The 20,116-nt window shown below is 45.4% G+C and overlaps 1 protein-coding gene across 6 annotated transcripts in view; it reads right to left on the bottom strand.

The window, feature by feature from the left end:
• LOC129821382 (histone deacetylase 4-like) overlaps nt 1-20,116 on the bottom strand; it is a 268,758-nt gene that overhangs the window by 18,601 nt on the left and 230,041 nt on the right. For all 6 annotated transcript variants that reach the window (XM_055879007.1, XM_055879008.1, XM_055879006.1 and 3 more), the window contains 5 exons: nt 19,627-19,734; nt 16,432-16,487; nt 16,168-16,255; nt 15,168-15,287; nt 12,177-12,274 (listed from right to left, as the gene is read on the bottom strand). In XM_055879007.1, coding sequence (XP_055734982.1) covers nt 12,177-12,274; nt 15,168-15,287; nt 16,168-16,255; nt 16,432-16,487; nt 19,627-19,734 — 470 coding nt within the window. The remainder of the gene's footprint in view (nt 1-12,176; nt 12,275-15,167; nt 15,288-16,167; nt 16,256-16,431; nt 16,488-19,626; nt 19,735-20,116) is intronic.

Raw genomic sequence — 20,116 nt, forward strand, 5'->3', positions numbered from 1 at the left:
ACCAAGACCTGGTATCAAGAATAAGATACAGCGAGCTGAAACGAGACACCTACTATTCCCCGCGTGGCAGCTTCTTGTCGTTGTTAGCTAACTAGCCATCCAGAACTACAACAACCGACAGCCTTCTGACCCGTTGAAGTGTGCGTATCGTTTTCGGACACTGTCAGCTAAGCCGTCTATGAACCACATACAGTACAATGTACCTGGCCAATTGGCAGCCACTTTAATCCAAACATTCAGTAAACAACATATAACCTCACATTCAGGAATCAAAGCCACAAATCTGGTGTCGGGAGGAACATTCTCCAAAAAACAGGGCCGTAGAAACCCCCAAACTACAACGTGTGAGAGCAAGGAGGTCACATGTCAGGTAGTAGTGAAAGTGAACCGGAGAAAAATAATACACAATTACACAATGATACTTTAGTTCGGAGGAGAGGCTCTCTCGTTGGTCTGTGTTGATGGCTGTGTGGGTGTGGCGAGTGAGGCCTTTACAATCTGCCCTCTCTCACACAGCTGGAGGAAGGAAAATAGATAGATAACAAATGTATCTCTTTGATACAGCGACCCGTGGTTACAGTGACTCAGGCTGAGTCCCAAATGGCATCCTATTCTATGGGCCCTGGTCAAAAGTAGTGCACTATATAGGGAATAGGGTGCCATTTGGGAAACAACCTCCATCTTTTGAGGCTATAGTTAGAGTGTTCGCTGTACTCCTTGTACTCTAAGTAAAGCTTTCTTGAGTGTAAATCTGTGTAAATCATTTTATGCGGTCAACATTGTCGGTGAACTGAGAGGAATCGGTTTGAGATAGAATGTTAATAACAAACGTGCCTGTGACAACTTGTGACAATGTTTGTCATTGTGACAGGGCATCTTTCGTGTAGGTTCCGTGTGACTTATCTGAGTGACAGTATGAATGGCTCTCCCAGTGCAACTGTGTGTTTGGTACAAGCAGTAGAGCACACTGTGCTTTTTGGGGCCCGGCAGTATTTGGATAGGCAGCGTATTGGTGCTGTGTGAGGGGGTGCCTCAGGGTCATGTTGTAGGAACCCTCTACTTTGCTGACCTCAGGAACATGGCGGTTGTCTCCTGGCTCACTTTCTTTCCATCCTGCTCTCGTCGCCACAATTATAGGCCTCCAATGGGCAAACCACGCCCACCCACACACACACACAGCTGTCTGCAGCGGTGGCCTCCCCCCAAAGGGAGAGAGAGGGAGGCGGTATTTTTAGGAGGCTTGGTACCCAAGACAGCTGAGATACACAGCGGAGTGTGTGCATCACGGACTGTGTCAGCATGCCTCTGGCACTAGCTCAGCGGGCAGCGTAATATATAAAGCACAGGGATGGTGGACAGAAGGAAGGAAGATGAGTAAGAGATGAGTAAAGTGAGGAAGTGAAGGAGAGAATGATTGAGACCAAATGAGAGTAAGATAATGATAGCATGACCCGGTGGTTGCAATACATGTAGGCTGCAAATATCCAAAAGAGATGAAGCGAGTAGTAATGTCTTGGAAATATTTGTTCAGCTGCTTAGAAGTGCTCACACACACACACCATTAATATCAAGCACATAAAATACCCCAACCCAAAGAGTGAGCTGGCCACAGGCACTCATGTGGCCAGCCACAAGATTGGACGGGGGGGAGCTTAAGTAAGTATGACGGTTACCGTGGTGACCGGAGCATCACACACTACCCCCTCCCCAACCTCCCTCAGATCTAATGTGTTTGGAGACACACACACACACACACGTCATCCCTCCATCAGAAACTGCTCACATCATCAAATTCCCCATCAACAAACCCCCTCTAAAACAGACGACAACCTTGGGAAAGCCAGAGCGATCAATTAGAGAGCAAGTGTGAGTGGAAACGAGGGCTTTTATAGGCGTGAATCAGTGGATATCTATGTGGTAGATGAAAAACGCTTGGTTAATTATGCCGGCGGATAATACGTTTGAAATATATTTACGAGGCCGTCTTTGCTATGGGACATCCTGGGTTTGTGGGGTCGGATCCAAAACCCTACTGCCTCCGTCAGCTAGTTCCTGCCTGTAAAGTGTCGTCGCTGAGGTGTGCTCTGGTTTGGATATCAAGGGGAAATGTATACTGCTCTGCTCTAACCTCCCATGCCTGCGCAGTCACACCGAATGTGTTTGTTCAGATTAAAGGCGCAACATGTAGCGTTGTGTGCACCCCGACCAAATTCACATAGAAATGTGAGTTATAGTTTTGTCATTCTCATGGAAAGCAAGTATGATAAGCGGTAGATCCGTTCTGTGTGCTATTTCCATGCTTCCTGTCCTTAAGTTAAGTTTATTTTCTGCGTCTTTTTATTTTACCAGCTGGGCTCCCTGGTGGCGCAGCGGTATAAGGCACTGCATCTCAGTGCTTGAGGCATCACTACAGACACCCTGGTTTGAATCCAGGCTGTATCACAACCGGCCGTGATTGGTAGTCCCATAGGGCGGCGCACAATTGGCCCAGAGTTGTCCGGGTTTGGCCGGTGTAAGCTGTCATGGTAAAAAACATTTTTTTTCTAAACTGACTAGCCTAGTTATACTGACTTGCCTATGCAACAACAGTTTTCAGCTGTGATAACATAATTGCAAAAGGGTTTTCCAATGATTAATTAGCCTTTTAAAATGATAAACTTAACGTGCCATTGGAACACAGGAGTGATGGTTGCTGATAATGGGCCTCTGTCCGCCTATGTAGATATTCCATTAAAAATCAGCCGTTTCCAGCTACAATAGTCATTTACAACATTAACAATGTCTACACTGTATTTCTGATCAATTTGATGTTTTTTTAATGGACCATTTTTTTTTGCTTTTCTTTCAAAAACAAGGACATTTCTAAGTGACCCCAAACTTTTGAACGGTAGTGTACATGCCAAAGATTTACGTGAACGATTCAAAACAAGAGGGTATAAAGAAGAATTATGGAACAATTGCCTTAAGACAGTAAGACAAACTGAGTGGAATGCAATATTGGAACCACGTCAAAGGAATTCCTCTCCTCCCTCTGCAACTTTGGTGTCCACCTACAGTCCCATTTCAAGGTTGATCAAGGAAGTGGTTAATAGATATTGCACAGCGACTCCAACTTTGGTAAAGCGTTTGAATCTTCCCTAGCAGGCCTTAAAGAGGAATGTTCTTTTTCTTGTTTTTTGGTTGTAAGTTATAAATATGTATGACAAACATTTAGGCAATGACATCATAATGTACAGTATCTGTATTGTGTTTATATATTTTTTATCTTTATTTGATTGTCATGTTTTTTTTTATTTGATTGTCATGCTCCCTCTGCTGGGATCCCTTGATTGGGCCAATACTGACTGAGAATTTATCATTTTACCCACCTGTGTGTGGTATTGTCGTGACATTGATTGCCTTGCACGCTGAAGAAGGGCTCATACCCAAAACGTTTGTGCAGCAATAAAAATATGTCAATTTCAGTTTATTCACCAGAGTGCTGTCCTATTTTTGTTCTTTGAATTATAATTAATGGTTGTAAATTACAAACTTCAGAAGCCTTTTCAAACCTCAAATATACTACACGTTTAAAATGTCCTGCAGTGCAGGAAAGTTCTCCTGCAACAGGGTGATCAAATTAGGATCCCACACCTGGAATGATTTCTACACATTGCGCCTTTAAGGAAAAATAAAGTTGAATAAAATGTGCTTACAACATGTTTAGGCATTACCTGTTGCACATTCAGTGTGTTCTTCAATACATGGACCTTGGTTGGACTGTGTAGGTATGTGTGTCTGTGTATCCCGGCAGTGTGTGTGAGCGTTTTTGTTTTGGGAGGACCTGCTAAGCCTCAGGGTTGAACACCTCTTTCTCCTGAGACAGTCAGGCCTAACCCAAATCCCCCTGACCCACTGTAATATCCTCATCACGCACGCACGCACACACATACACACACAGGGTGTATCTCAATATGCATACTACTGTGCTCCACACTCTCATGCTCCGAGTGCATTCTCCGAGGATGTTCTCTTGAATACGTTCTTGTGAGGACGAAAGTGTAGAGAACACAGAAAACATAACATCTGAGAAGCATCGTACAGCCAGGACAATTGCAACAATAGAAACCAAACAAAACATACATAAAACAAAATGTTTTACCTCATAATAATCAGCTATCAATATGTGAATTGTAATAATCTAGTTCGCCAGCTAGTTAAACAGGCAAAAATCACCTAAAAATAATGTAAGGTAGATGTAAATTCTTCGCGGGTAGCTAGCTACCAATTCTTCGTGGGTATCTAGCTAGCGAACAGTAGTAGCAAGCTATTGACTTTCTATTGGCTTGCAATCTATGCACACTACAGTGGGCATTGTAGGCATGTAAACATGCCAAAATGAACACAGTATGTATTTATTAACATTACAAAAAGATAAAATATTGTCATTAGGCAAAATATGAGAAAGGGCAACATTTTGTTCTGAAGTTAGAGTTGATTGTCTCATACTTCAGCTCAAATAATTTAAAGAAATGTTGTTTTTTACGTGGTTGCGTCCTATTTCTGTACATACTTTGCGTTGAAGCTTGCATTGACGCATGCTTCAAAATATCAACAAACGGAGTACGCATCGGAGAAGTGCCCTCCGTGCTCCATTTCACATACCTTGATTTGGACTCATACGCCGACCCTCCCGTGTTCCAATTTGCATGCTTGGAGCGCGGTAGTATTCATTTTGAGAAACACACACAGACACACACAGTGTGTACACACGCATATGCATAAAAACACATGCACGCACACACGTACAAATATACAGTGCGCGCATGTAGTCCAACCAAGCAGCATAACACCCTGCATACCACTGCTGGCTTGCTTCTAAAGCTAAGCAGGGTTGGTCCTGGTCAGTCCCTGGATGGGAGACCAGATGCTGCTGGAAGTGGTGTTGGAGGGCCAGTAGGAGGCACTCTTTCCTCTGGTCTAAAAAATATCCCAATGCCCCAGGGCAGTGATTGGGGACACTGCCCTGTGTAGGGTGCCGTCTTTCGGATGGGACGTTAAACGGGTGTCCTGACTCTCTGAGGTCATTAAAGATCCCAGGGCACTTATCGTAAGAGTAGGGGTGTTAACCCCGGTGTCCTGGCTAAATTCCCAATCTGGCCCTCAAACCATCATGGTCACCTAATAATCCCCAGTTTACAATTGGCTCATTCATCCCCCTCCTCTCCCCTGTAACTATTCCCCAGGTCGTTGCTGCAAATGAGAACGTGTTCTCAGTCAACTTACCTGGTAAAATAACGGTAAAATAAAAAATAAAAAATAAAATGTTGACGACGCACGTGTGCCTACTCAATGCGCTCTACCTACAATGCTCATCGAGACCACTGAAACACCCTGAAGATCAGTTCCGCAGGTGGTCGCCCAACACGTCAACCTTCCCACAGAAGTGGCTCTGGAGTCTTACTATGTTAATTATTAATTATGCTCCTCCCCTGATCTTTGCTGGGGCATTCCTGAAGCTATTGGATTTTTCACAGATATGAGAAGATGAGATGAGCCACATCTCTCTCGTTCACCTGCAGTGTTTTCTTGACCTTTTTCCCCAGTGAGGTTGTGTTGTTTCACTTTGGGAGGGAATAAACTAGATGGAGCAGGAAGATGAGCACTCTTTTGGGGGCCTGAGAAGTCTGTGTAGGGGTAAGGGACTTTGTTCACTCATAGTTCACCCAAGTCCTCATCATTTCCCCCATTCCCTGAATGCTTTGAGTGCTAAGACATGCAGCCGCACACACACAAATGCACACACGCGAACACGCTTTCAGAATGGAGGCAGCTGTTCACTCAGTGGCGTTGACAAGAACCAGGGAAACCTCCCTCTCTAGGGACTCTCTCCATCTTCCACTCCTCCTTTCCGTTCCTCGCTTTAACCTCTCCTCCGCAGAACACCCCACCAGGGTGTGTGGTGTGTTCTCAAGTGGAGTCCTAAACAAGGGCAGTGAATGAGGAGGAAGATACTATAGCTTGACTGAACACCAAAAAAAACTGAAAACCATACCGCCCAAACCCACTAACCAACAAAGGGTTAACGCTAGCGATGCCTACATGTCAGGCTCAACGGCTTTTCCGACACACTTCAAAGCCTTGTCATCTCACGTTGTGTAGAGCTGGTTTGAATTAAGCTCAATTCTCCTCTCTGTTCCCCAAGTTCATGATGAGAGAGGGAGCGTGAGGGAAGGAGAGAGAGACGGGACTTCTGGTTTTCATTAGGGGATAATTTTCTTATCTTTTTTTCCTCCCTTTCTGGAGGCTCAGGCTTGATCCCCTGCAAATGCAATGTGGCACTGGCTGAGAGCGAGAGAGCGAGAGAGAATAAGGAGTGCGACGGGGTGGATTTGTCTGTGTGTTTGATAGAGAAAGGGACGTATAAAAGGGAAGCGCCGGGATTGTGGGTTCGATTCCCACGGGGGGCCAGTATGAAAAGAAACAGAAAAATGCATGCACTCACTACTTTAAGTCACTCTGGATAAGAGCGTCTGATGAATTACTAAAATGTACACGTAAAAAAAGGGAAAGATAGAGAGAGATGGCGGGAGAGTAGATATATGGACTGTTGGGCTGTGCTGGCCATTTTCCTCTGGGTGCTGTAAATCAGAGGCTGAGGAGACACTCACTGCAGCATTGTGGGATTGATGAGCGCCGGGGGCCAGCTGGGTGAAATAAGGGGAAGACCCACATCCCTGTCACTCCTAAATTGACCCCTAGCCCCTACTCCCCCAAGCTAGCCCCCCGACCCGCCTTCTCTCAGTTCAATTCAAGAAGATTTATTGGCATGGAAAGTGTAAGAAAACATGTCAAATCAATTCCCCTCTCTCTCCATCTACTTGTGTACATCTCATAGGATTGGATAGGTGGATCAAAGTGGTGGAATTTTCACCTAGCCTATGAGAAGTCGACAGTCACTTTATCCTGGCGCAGGGTCTAAGGGGGTAGTTGACATCGGTGAGGGGGCACCATTTTTTTTGGGGGGGGGGGGTTCTTGCGTTGGAATTATATTGAACTCTGCTTATATCACGTTATACCACAATAAACATAACGTGCAAATGCCGAGACTACGAGACCATTGAGTGCTTTTGAAGTGACAGGTTGGCGCGAAATCTGTAGCCCATCTCCGTGCCCTACACAGTAAAGAAAGGTCTGTTTGGTAATGAATATATAGGCTACAAGCTAGATAGGGTAATTCACCTATTACAAACAGCCTATGTGAATGCAGCTGTACACAGCCGATGCGATACGGCACTTCTGTGGATCAAATTCCATCCACCCACGTAATAAATTACGCAATGCCGGCCTACTGCAAACACGGGGGTGCGCTCTTCACGCGGAGCTAGCTGGAGCTCGGCAGCATCGTAGCTGCTGGGCTTTGCGGCGGCCTTGGTGGTTTGATTTCTGATATCCATCGTGGCAGCGGTAGATTAGCTGGTTAGAGCTAAATAGGCTAATAACACTAACACCTTTTACAGAAAGCTCAGAAGCTAACTAAACTCTATAGTGGTGCGGCGTGAGGCAGAGTTGAGTGAAGCAGCTTCAACCGTAAACTTGACCCCCTCCTTATAAATCAAATTATTACAGGCAGAGGCGTATCTCGTTATTCACGTAACCTACCTCGTTATTCACGTAGCCGACCACAGATGAGGAGTGTTTTTCCATGCTTTCTATGGAAACTCTATGGAGTCATACCTAACCGCCGAGTGGCTTTCCATAGCCTCCCTACATACAAACACACACACACACACACACGCTGCAGCATGCACTGTCCATGGTGCTGGTACAGCGCAGTGGAGATACAGATTTGGCGCCAACCTATCACCCAATCATTTGAACCTTTTTGCTATTTTTTATTAAGGGACATAAAACAAAAACTGAGTAAAGGAAGATTTGATATAGCTTCTTACATGGCCCTCAGGCTGAAAATAACAAACAAATCATGGTACATGTGGCAGTACAGAAGGGCTTCCTTGTCCAACATAGTCTGCAACTATGTTGGACAAGGAAAGCGCTACCAAGAAGGTAATACCCTCAAGCTCTCGATGCTCCACTTCAGTGCGATGTGCTCTCTCTCAACCACTGAATACCTGGACTCATGTGATTTCCATTTTCAGCCGATGAACAGAACAGATCTCTCCTGTCCGACTCTCCCTGAGCTAGCATAGCTCCCAGCCCCACGTTGGATGCATCAGTCTGCACCACAAAAGGCTTGGCGAAGTCTGGACTGACCAGAACTGGATGGCTACATACCACCCATTTGGGACTCTGGGATGCCTTTTCACAGGCTGTGGTCCACAGGAACTGTTTCTGCTCTTTGGTTTTGGTCAGTTCATTCTACGGGTAGGGCCACATCTGAGAAGTCTGGCACAAAACGTCAGCTCGTGTGCTAGGCGAAGAACTGTTTTGGATGGCTGCTACTTTGTCCACTTGAGGGCACATGCCCTCTGGGCCAATGTGGAAACTCAAGTACAAGACCTCTTCTCGGGCCACAGCACACTTGGTTCCATTCATAGTGAGCCTCGCTTTCGGATCTACCCCAATATCGTCCCTAGGTGCTGTAGACGCTGCTTTGGCTCTAGCAACTCTGACAATATGGGGAAATCAGTCCCTAGGACAACATCATATGGCCATCAACCATCTCTTCACACAGAATGAACCTATGGTCATGCACCTATGGTCATGCACAGTAAACATAACCTGTACTACAGGCCCATAATCTGCAACTAACTTAAATTAGACCGGCCCTAACGAGTGTTTGTGTACTGCCAGTATCAACCAAAGCCATCAACAACTTGCCATTTAGAAACACCTCACATAGCTGCTCATTAACCTGCAACTCACTAGGGCGTAAACTAGACGTAGGCAAGTAGCACAAAAGCACATTAGCTCTGCGCGCCATACATTACGTTGTCTGCCTTATGTCCTACTAGGCCACAAGAAAAACACCTACGGTCCCTTTGCCAATTAAAAGAAGACTGTGTGTTGTGTCTTACTATGTGTCCCGGATTATCCCACAAACCGACTGGGTCAAGCAGCTGCCACTGTGTTTGCATTGGAAAAAGGCCCGTTGGTCAGACATGTAGACCTCTGCGAGACGCGCCGCCTCTGCAGCAGACTTCGGGTCCCTTTCCCAAACCCAAACTCTGATTTCAGATGTAATCGTCAGAAGGAATTGTTCAAGCGCGATAACATCCAGGACAGTTTCAACTGTGTGCTCCGTTGGTGGTATCCAGCGCCTGGCCAGCTCCCGGAGACGCACAAACAATCCCTGAGGGGATTCCCCCGCCTCTGTCTTTTCTTCACGAAAGCGCTTTCTATAATTGTCTTTGCTGATTTCATATTTAGTTTTGTATTGCTTCCTTAACACTGTCATAATCATGAACGATGGCCATAGTCACATAGGCTATTCCTGCCTTTCCTGTTAGTAGACAAGCCGAATCACCCACTCTTCTCTCGGCCAGCCACACGTAGCCGCCATCCGTTCAAATGTTGCGAGGTACATATCGACTTCATCATTGTCAGTGACCTTGGGCAGTGACAGGTCCGACCGGAACGTCACTGGCACCGGGCCCCTTGGATCTGGGTGCCGACTGGCGCAATCAAGCGAGCCTCTGCTTGCTCCAACCCCATGGCCCAGCTGGTCTTGTGCCCCGATGCCAGCGTTGTTTTCTTGTCGATCAATAAGTGCCATCTCTATCTCCATCTCATCTCCGAGCCTCCTGTCTCCACTCCCGTTGCTTGCTCTTTTTAAATGCTCCATTTCAGCAAGTCCGTGAGCCCCAGCATTGCGCACAGCTGTGGATCGCGTTGCTTCTCGGCCACAGAAAATGCAGGATTGCCGATATGTGCTTGTCTGTGCGCCATTCTCTGTGGCGTCCCAAGCCCACTCCACAATATATCCTGCTGCATTTCGCATTGTTCTACTGCCATCCTTACCTGGTTCTTTGGTAGTTTTGCGGTAGCTCCCAACTCGCGCACCATCCTCGTACAGGAAAGAGGCCCCCTCGTGGAGCTGGGCCAGGAGGTTGAGGTGGGGCTATAATACTATGTTGCGTGTACTTACTGCATCTCATTCAGGTCTACGTAAAAACAGGTAGGGGCAACAGTATCATTTAAGATTGGGCACATCAATCCTTTATCTCATAAAGGTCATGGACTTTGCTCGGTATCAGCCTTTCAGATTATTGGCCATAGGTCCCCCTCTTGCCCTCAGAACAGCCTCAATTCGTTGGGGCATGGACTGTACAAGGTGTCGAAAGCATTCGACAGGGATGCTGGCCCATGTTGACTCCAATGTTTCCCACAGTCTGAAATCTGTAACTACTGCATTGTCACAGAGTATCAACAAACAAGATTTCTTACCCTTTCCAAACAATTTCCCTGCTATCAAGTGCAGCGCCAACATAACGTGGCAGGGTGGTTTAAAAACAAAGGACAGATTTGAGCATACACGCATAAAATGTGTCTTTATATACAACAACAGAAGAGACAATACCTGAAGACGTGCTACACATTGGTGAGGGCACAGTGCTTGAGGGTTTGTCGACATAGATATGTATATACAATATATAGGTACATATGCGCCCTAATATGTATCATGTCCCACCTCTTGTATACTGTACACATCCATATGAACATACGATACTGCGGCTTGTACAGCATGTGATCCATCTGTCTCGATGTGAGAGGGTCAGTGTGGGGTTACGTGAGGAGCAGGGTTATGTGGAGGTCTGGGGTACATTAGCAGGGCACATTGTCCTGGTTAGTATAGTATAGCGTGCAGCTAGCCAGTCAGTAGACTGAGACAGAGTGGTTTGATGTGTGTCTCCTGTCTACCTGCACTGACAGCTCAGACCAATTGGCCAGACAGGCTCATCTTCAAAGTGAATCACCCTCTGCCCTGCGCCCCAACCACATGTCTGCGTGTGTGTGAGTGTGTGTGTGTGGATGTACTGTATGTAAGTTTATGCTTGCATGCAATGCCATGTATGCTTGTGTGTGTACGGGTAGGTGTGTATGCCTGCAAGAGTGTGTGTTGTGTTGTGTGTTTACTGGATGTTTATATGCACATGCTCATGTAATGTGTGTGTGTAAAGTGTGAGTGTGTAGGTGGGTTATAAATAGCCCCAGAGAGCGGACCTAATGGAGTTCAGCCCTGGCATCAGCCTGCTTGGCATATAAAAGAGGCTGCCACAAGGCCTGACTCGGCCATGTATTACAACACATCATACTTCAAGCCTCCCTGCCTCTCAGCCATATAGAGGCCACTCAAAAGCTGTGAAAAGGAGGCATTACAGTATCATGAGTTCAGTTATTTTTGGACGACAAGAGAATTCCATACAGTCATGGCATAGCATGACCTTTTGTTAGTTACACTTCTCTCAGTATTTCTGCCTTGAATGTAACATTGACGTACTGTATCCTGCTAATAGCTATCACTGTAAAAATAGACAATATGTGGACAATATACACACTTTTGGGACTATCCATTTGGTTGCATTGTACAGGGCAAACTAAATCAAGTGCACCTGAAGCATATTCAATTATTTGACCCAGGTCTGACCCCAAGTGATGTTCACATGGTTGTATTTGTGCCTCCAATTTGGCAGGGATATTTGACATGAATCACCCAATCCGTTTTCTTAGTTCATCTACATTTCTACCCCCTCAAAAACATCTACAGTTGTCCTGAATCTGCAATCAACTGTTAATATGTATTATATTCTAACGCTAACAATAGCTTACTCTATCAGTCACTTCGGCTTAAGTTGAAATCTTTGGAGGAAGACAACATCCGGAATCATCTACATTAACGTCAAGAAGGCATTGAGTGATATTAGAGTGAATCATCCCTTTAATATGCGTCTGTAGACTTGCGACATGACAGCAGTGTGTATATGGTTCCAGAGCTGGGAACTGTCAGGACAAACTGAGCACTGGGACCTTCAGTCTGTTGATATACACCTCTCTCCTCAGCCAAGTGCTCCCTGAGCACTTTACACACCAACAGCCAACCCCCACCGCTGTAAATTCACCACTAAACTGGCTCCTCTCTCTTTCTCTCCCTCTTGATTTCTAACGCTGATGTTGCTAGCATAAGAAATCCTCATCATACTCTGTGGTAGCTAGTCTGTGTGTGACATGTGTGTTACCTGAAGGCAGCCAGGTACTCTGCGTCTCCCATGGGTGGTTCCAGTCCCCCGGTGAAAGCCATGTTCACATTGAAGCCCATACCTGCCCCAGTGCCCACCTACAACACACACAACACAACATAGGTTAGTCACATACACAACATGCACACACACTCAAGCAAAATTACATGCATATACTGTACTATTACACACTCTAGACAATTCTTCTGTAGAACAGCCTCCATCTAGGAAAATACTGCTGGGATTGCTGCCATTTACCTGTCAAAGCTCAGACTGCACCTGCCAGACGAGAGCACGCGCTCTAGTATACACACGCATGCACACACACACACAAGTACACACACTAACACACTTTTACATTAAGTCTGGGCATTTTACAAGCAACAATAATAATCTGACCTAAGTGGTAGAAGGCCTTGCTAATGACCACATCATTAAGAAACCTGAATCAGGAGATGTTAGATGACTGCCAATATAATATTGTAGCAATTACCAAGGAATACTAGCAACAATTGAGTTTTCTTTGTGTTGCCATTTTGAATACGAAAAACGTGAGCTTGTTTGAGTAGTGTTGTCAACAATTTTTCAGTGAGAGGTCGCTACTGGCTTCTTAATTTGTCGCTAAAGTTGCTAGATGACGACATCACAGCACCAATTTACGGTACTGCTGCGGTCCCCGTTGCACAGACAGCCTCTCCCATTCGTGTTTGCTGCAGAATTAAGTGGCTATATACGCTTAATGCTATCAAAACCATAGAAATGCTCGCAACTCCTCAAAGGCAGCCTGAAAAGTAACTGCATTTGTCGCTTGCCTCTTTTACCAATAAAAGTCGCTAGATTGGCAACACACTGTCCGAGGTGTCGCACTCGACGATAGTTGCTCTCCATTGGGAGCGCTGTGATTTGTTGCGCCAAAATTCTGGGGCGTTGCTTAGAGAAGGGTCCATCGATTTTTGGAAATGTTCCTACGTTTTAAATGCATGACAGCCAGTGAGGACAGTGGAAAAAACAGTTTTCTTTAGAAAAGTAATTGTTTAAATGGCTAAATAATTGAACATTGAAACAGGAGTACTCGTTACTGTGATCCTTAAATGCAGAGCCTGTTGAGGAAGTTTTTCAAATCCAAAATTATACTTTTGTTACATTGTTGGTTAGTTAGCTATAGTAAACTCACGTAAACTCGTACATCGCCTCGGTCCGTACAATTGCCCTTATTTTAGCGCCCCAAAAACGTAATACTTCCAGATCAACTGTAATGTCAATATCATTGTAAAGCACAATTTCTCCCCTTTCCAACATGATCAATTACATGACCTAAACGCTGCCCGTTTCTGCATAATTCAAGCAGGCAATGAGCCCCGTCGGGTCTTTTTTTTTAATGGCGGGTGGGGAAGCAAAGCTAATGCGTGATAGTGAGAAGGAGAGATGTTGTGTGGGAAAATTGCTTTTTTTCACTCAATCTGTCCAACTTATCACCTTATCGCCTCTAAAATGTAAATAAAACACTATAAAGAATTTATATAATGTGTCATTAGATACCTATTTGAAGGTTTGTGTCGAATTTGAATCAGGTTTTTAGGGCGGTGCTAAAGTGATCTTAGAAGTAAACAGCGGCTTTGAGAATGATGATCGCATGCAATGATGATGCAAAAAATGACTAGGTATCCCCCCCTTACCCCTGTCACTGTCCATTTCTTGTTTTTAAACGATGAGAGAAGTGCTACACCTGGTGGAGAGAGATTGTAAGACAGAAATAGTTGCTTTATGCGTGCTGTACGTTACGACATGACACATCACGATGTAGTGGAGGGTCCGTTTTTTCAACTTTTCTCCAATACTATAGAGCCATTACCATGTTGATCAACGCTTGTATAGAAACCTAGTTCACACCTCAGATTTTGAAGTCAACACAGTCACTACAGTCCCATTAGTTTTCTTTGTAGCCTCGTTTGAATGTTGCGGTTGCACACATTTGTATGGAATGGGGTGAGTTTACGTTAGCTCTCAATCTCATTGACCACCAAACATTGCTAATGCTAGCTAGCCACTTAATATAACTTGTTTTCTCTAAATGTATGTTAGCTAGCTAAGTTAGCCATGTTATGAATACTCTGAATAACAGAGGTATTGCCTCAAACCACATGACTTGGACTCGAGTCACAAATATGATGACTTGCAACTCGTCTTTGACTTTAATACCAATGACTCGTGACTTGACCTTGAGCCTTTTGACTCGACCTGACTTGATACCCTCCCCAAGCCCAAATATAAAAAAATGATGCTATTAAAAAAAGTGTGCAGCGCATCAACTTTTCATTTAACGGATTACAGTTTGAATCGGACAGCAGCCAATCAAATTGTGCCAGCTGACAAAAAGTTGTGCGTGGCAGTGCAGAGGAACGTCGGCAGGTGAATTCAGATGGAGCCCTTGGAAAGATGATACCCCAAATTATTATTTTCGGATATAAAGACGCCACTGTATCAACAAAAAACGGAATGAAACTTGCAAAACATGCGGGAAGAAAATTACAGACGGAGGCTCAACAATTTCCAACTTGGTTCGACATTTGAAGCTGCACAAAGAACGGTAAGTCGTGGCCATTATAGCCGACAGCTATATAATTTATAACTTTTCTACTGTAGCTCTTAGGCTAACGTAACGTTATATCAATGAGCCTCCACACAGTTAGTCAGTGTGGGAATGTGATCATTGCACCCAAGATTGAGCTACAACTGGCTAGGAAGTTGGTAGCCTAAATCCTGCCTGATGTTACTGCTGTTCCTAAAGCCATTGACATATGTTAGCCTACTGTAACCACACACAGAAACTATTGGTGTTGAAATCTTGTACACTGTGCAGGCGGTTGAGCTACCAGTGTCTGTCTACATGTGTGCCAGGGATGTGAAGAACAGTAAGCACTTGTCAAAGTGAACATAGACAAACGTGCACGCAGGCACACACGCGAGCATATCCCCAACTCTGCCACCCACCTCATCAGGCGCTCCACTGCCAGGAAAGAAGTTGCCGTCGTCGTAGCGATGGAGTGACAGGTAGAGAACGTTGGGATCGCTGTAGAACGCTTGTTGTGTGCCGTTGCCATGGTGAACATCCTGACAGATATGAGAGGGGCGGGGGTAGGCAGGTTTAGGTCTTCTCCCTGACTCTAACAACTGACTTTGGATCAGGTCTTCAAATTAAACACCTATTCATAAGCATTGTGCGCTAAGCAACAACATCGAACTTGAATCAGTCGTCAGATGGACATAGAAGAGTTACACCAAAGTAGAAAAGTGGACACCCTGAAACAAACTATATCAATTGCCATGCTTAGCCACTATCTAACATACCACAACCCTACAAACTCTTTGTGATGGTTCAGAGCGTTGAATATGTTTTAGGCAATCAATTGGGTTAAGTCAGTCCTAAAAATCCCATCGCTACGACATCCATTTCATTTTAACAGACCTTCCCACATAGTCAAACATAAAAAAAAGTGACTTAAGCTTCTATATTGAGGCTTTATCTCATACAATTGACACGTTTTAAAGAAGGTTTGTTTTTTAACCGAGTGTCATTTTTTACAGTGTCCCCCTGCTTTATACGTTTCTACATCGAGACATTTTCTAATACAAAAAAAGGAGTAAAAAGAAAACTGTGCTTGCTGACTGGATGACAGGGCTAGTTGTAGAAGTCTCTCAGTGAAAAACGGCAGGAAATGAAAAGAGGTTCAAAGGCTTTGGGAAGCCGTATAGTGAACCCAGCAATGATCCTACCAACATCCAGCTGCCATCTCTTCCTGGGCATGTGGACTATTTTCAATATGACAGACTCTAACGACTGACGTTATGTGTTTCATAGATATAGAACCCTGATGTATTGTCTTAATATTACACTCACAGAATATATATATATATTTTTTTTTGAAAGATAGGTCACATTATTTGTTGCCTTATTCTGTGTGGAAGCACAGGAAGTCCAAGGTAAACTTACCCAATCCACAATCAGGATCTTACTGACACTGAGCCTCTGCTGCAAGAGTTTAGCTGCGATGGCCACTGAGTTGAAGTAACAGAATCCCCTATGTAATGTAATGATAAGAGACGAGGGAGGGGAGCGAAAAAAATTATATACATTTTGTGAGTCTGACAGGTTCTGAACATTTGATTCTGCTCAAAATCTCTCTACTGTTCCAAAATGATGTCAACAAGATCTGATCGAATGAGACGGAAGAAACATAAAAGGGGTGGGACTTACATAGGTGTGCTCTCCTCTGCATGGTGTCCAGGGGGCCGGACTACAGCAAAACCATTCTGCCAATCAGAGAAGACGGAACCATGTTACCCATAATTTTTTATTGAACCTTTATTTAACTAGGCAAGTCAGTTAAGAACAAATTCTTATTTACAATGACGGCCTACACCAGCCAAACCCAGACAATGTTGGGACAATTGTGCACTGCTCTATGGGACTCCCAATCATGACAGGTTGTGATACAGCCTGGATTTGAACCAGGGTGTCTCTATCACTAAGATGCAGTGACTTAGACCACTGCGCCACTTGGGAGCCCAATAAGCCCTTGAGCAGTCATACTGAAATACACTCCTAGTCAGATAAACGCATAACCCCAAAAACGCACACACGAAAAAACCCGCTTACACACACATATATATATATATATATATATATATATATATATATATATATATATATGCACACCAACCCGTGCACCCACACACGCATGCACGCATTCCAGTTTCTCCATGCAATATTTAGTTCTCTCCCTCTCTGTCCTTAAATCCCGATATGGCTCACAGTTAATTGTTTTGCCATTGACAGGGCGGAGGGCCAGACACTGCTGATGACACAGACACAACCCCTGCCACCACACACACACAAACACACACGTGTGGATGTCAGCTGGGAGTAGCAGTGCGAGACGTGGATGCTGTGTTAATGTGGGGACCTAGGGGACTCCCGCGCCGACTGTTTTAGGGTCCTTGTGTAATATGGGGACGCCCAGTGTTTGGGGGCCGTGACTGACTGTGGTATGCAGGGACATGGTGAGGGGACCTGTGTCCCTGTAGTCCAGTCTAATGATGTTGAGGCAGCTGCTGTAGATTACTGCACTCCACCTCGCCTGTCCACAGAGGATATTATTCTAGCAGAGGGAGAGGAGGGACTCAGATCCTGTCTGACGATAGGGGCCGCTTTCAAAGAGCTGTATGTGTGAGAGCGAGAGTATGCGATTTATAAATGTAAAAACGCTGAAGATGCTGATGGAATGCTGACTCGGACAGGCTAGGGGGGTTGCAGGTGATGTTAGTCTGCCCCCCCCCCCCCCCCCCCCCCCCCCCGGGGTTGCGTGTGTGTATGCTAAGATGGTGTTAAGCGGCAAGGAGATAACTTCCTGTGACCTCTAACCCCTATGTAGAGTGCAGGAATTTTCATGATTATTTCAGGTCTTCATTCCTAGATAGAGAGACCATGTCCTCGATTAATCCATTGGGGTGACTGATAAATAGATGAATGGATGACCAAACGAGTCAGTGAATGAATCAAACAAGTAACTGAATCAAACCCTCATCTCAGTAACAATAACAAGTGTTGTTCACTCGATGGCACACGTACTCATTTCAACTGATACACTCCTAACCACAACCTTCAAATAACAATAGATCATGCTTTCAACTCTACTATAACAATGAGAGTGACAGTGCTTGTTGAAGCCACTAGTCCTAGCAGAAACTCCACGTGAGTGTTAGTAATTTAACATGCTGTACTAACGGCTCTGAGAAGGAACCGTCATTCGTCTCCATTAGCCAGGTCTGCTCTGATGCGGTGTGCAGGCTCCCGAGTGGCGCAGCAGTCTAAGGCACTGCATCTCAGTGCTTGAGGCGTCACTACAGACACCCTGGTTTGAATCCAGGCTGTATCACAACCGGCTGTGATTGGGAGTCCCAGCGTCGTCCAGGTTTGGCCGGTGTAGGCCGTCACGGTAAATAAGAATTTGTTCTTAACTGACTTGCCTCTCCACTGGGATTCTCTGCCTCTAACCCTATTACAGGGGCTGAGTCACTGGCTTACTGGTGCTCTTTCATGCCGTCCCTAGGTGGGGTGCGTCACTTGAGTGGGTTGAGTTACTGACGTGATCTTCCTGTCTGGGTTGGCGACCCCCCTTGGTTTGTGCTGTGGTGGTGATTTTTGTGGGTTATACTCGGCCTTGTCTCAGGATTGTAAGTTGGTGGTTGAAGATATCCCTCTAGTGGTGCGGGGGCTGTGCTTTGGCAAAGTGGGTGGGGTTATATCCTTCCTGTTTGGCCCTGTCCGGGGGTATCTTCGGATGGGGCCACAGTGTCTCCTGACCGCTCCTGTCTCAGCCTCCAGTATTTATGCTGCAGTAGTTTATGTGTCGGGGGGCTAGGGTCAGTTGGTTATACCTGGAGTACTTCTCCTGTCTTATCCAGTGTCCTGTGTGAATTTAAGTATGCTCTCTTTCTTTCTCTCTCTCTGAGAACCTGAGCCCTAGGACCATACGTCAGGACTACCGGGCATGATGACTCCTTGCTGTCCCCAGTCCGCCTGGCCTTGCTGCTATTCCAGTTTCAACTGTTCTGCCTGCGGTTACGGAACCCCTACCTGTCCCAGACCTGCTGTTTTCAACTCTTAATGATCGGCTATGAAAAGCCAACTGACATTTATTCCTGATTATTATTTGACCATGCTTGTCATTTATGAACATTTTTGAACATCTTGGCATAGTTCTGTTATAATCTCCACCCGACACAGCCAGAAGAGGACTGGCCACCCCTCATAGCCTGGTTCCTCTCTAGGTTTCTGCCTAGGTTTTGGCCTTTCTAGGGAGTTTTTCCTAGCCACCGTGCTTCTACACCTGCATTGCTTGCTGTTTGGGGTTTTAGGCTGGGTTTCTGTACAGCACTTCGAGATATTAGCTGATGTACGAAGGGTTATATAAAATAAACTTTATTGATTGATTGATTGCCTGGTTAAATTTGTGTGTTAGCAGGGACTGTTAGCGTTAGCAACTCAGTGGTGCCCATGCGCTAGGTTGCCAGCGGGGTTCAAGTGATAATCCAGCAAGGTCACAGACACAGGAAGGCAGGAGGGGAAGGCGGGGGTGTCTGTCTGAAAGATTTGCGGTGGGGAGGGGGGCATTCCTACCGAGTCTGTAGGTGTTAAGAGTGAGTATGGCTAACAAGGCTATATTAATGAAGATACACAAGCCCTTTCATTCACTTGAGTGGGGCTAGCGGTAGCACTGCTAATGACGTCTAATTATCAATGCTCCACTCTGCCACCTGTTCACCTGAGATGGTGCTAGCATTAGCATTTAGCATCAGTTGCGAGATGGCATTATCATTGGTAATAGGCATACAGACAGACAGACAGACGCATAGACAAACACATGGTGACGAGGGACATGAGGCTAACCTTGAGCTCTGCAGCCGCCACTTTGAAGCAAAGCTCCACGACGGAGCCCACAGCTAGACGAGCAGCGCTGGACGAGTGGACCTCGTTCCAGATGGTGTCGCTGTCCACCTGTGAGCACAAGCACAAATGCATATTTATATTTATAATGCACATTATAAACTAGGTGGTTCGAGCACCGAATGCTGATTGGCTGACAACCATGGAATATCAGACCGTATACCATGGTATATCAGACCGTATACCACGGGTACAGCAAAACATTTATTTTTACTGCTCTAATTACGTTGGTAACCAGTTTATAATAGCAATAAGGCACCTCAGGAGTTTGTGGTATATGACCAATATACCACGGCTAAGGGCTGTATCCAGGCACTCCGCGTTGCGTCGTGCTGAAGAACATCCCGTAGCCGTGGTATATTGGCCATATACCACACCTCCTCGTGCATTATTGCTTAAATAAGATAATTGAGACATGGATTGTGTATGTGTG

The sequence above is a fragment of the Salvelinus fontinalis genome, chromosome 23, assembly GCF_029448725.1.
Source record: "Salvelinus fontinalis isolate EN_2023a chromosome 23, ASM2944872v1, whole genome shotgun sequence".
Lineage (NCBI taxonomy): Eukaryota > Metazoa > Chordata > Actinopteri > Salmoniformes > Salmonidae > Salvelinus > Salvelinus fontinalis.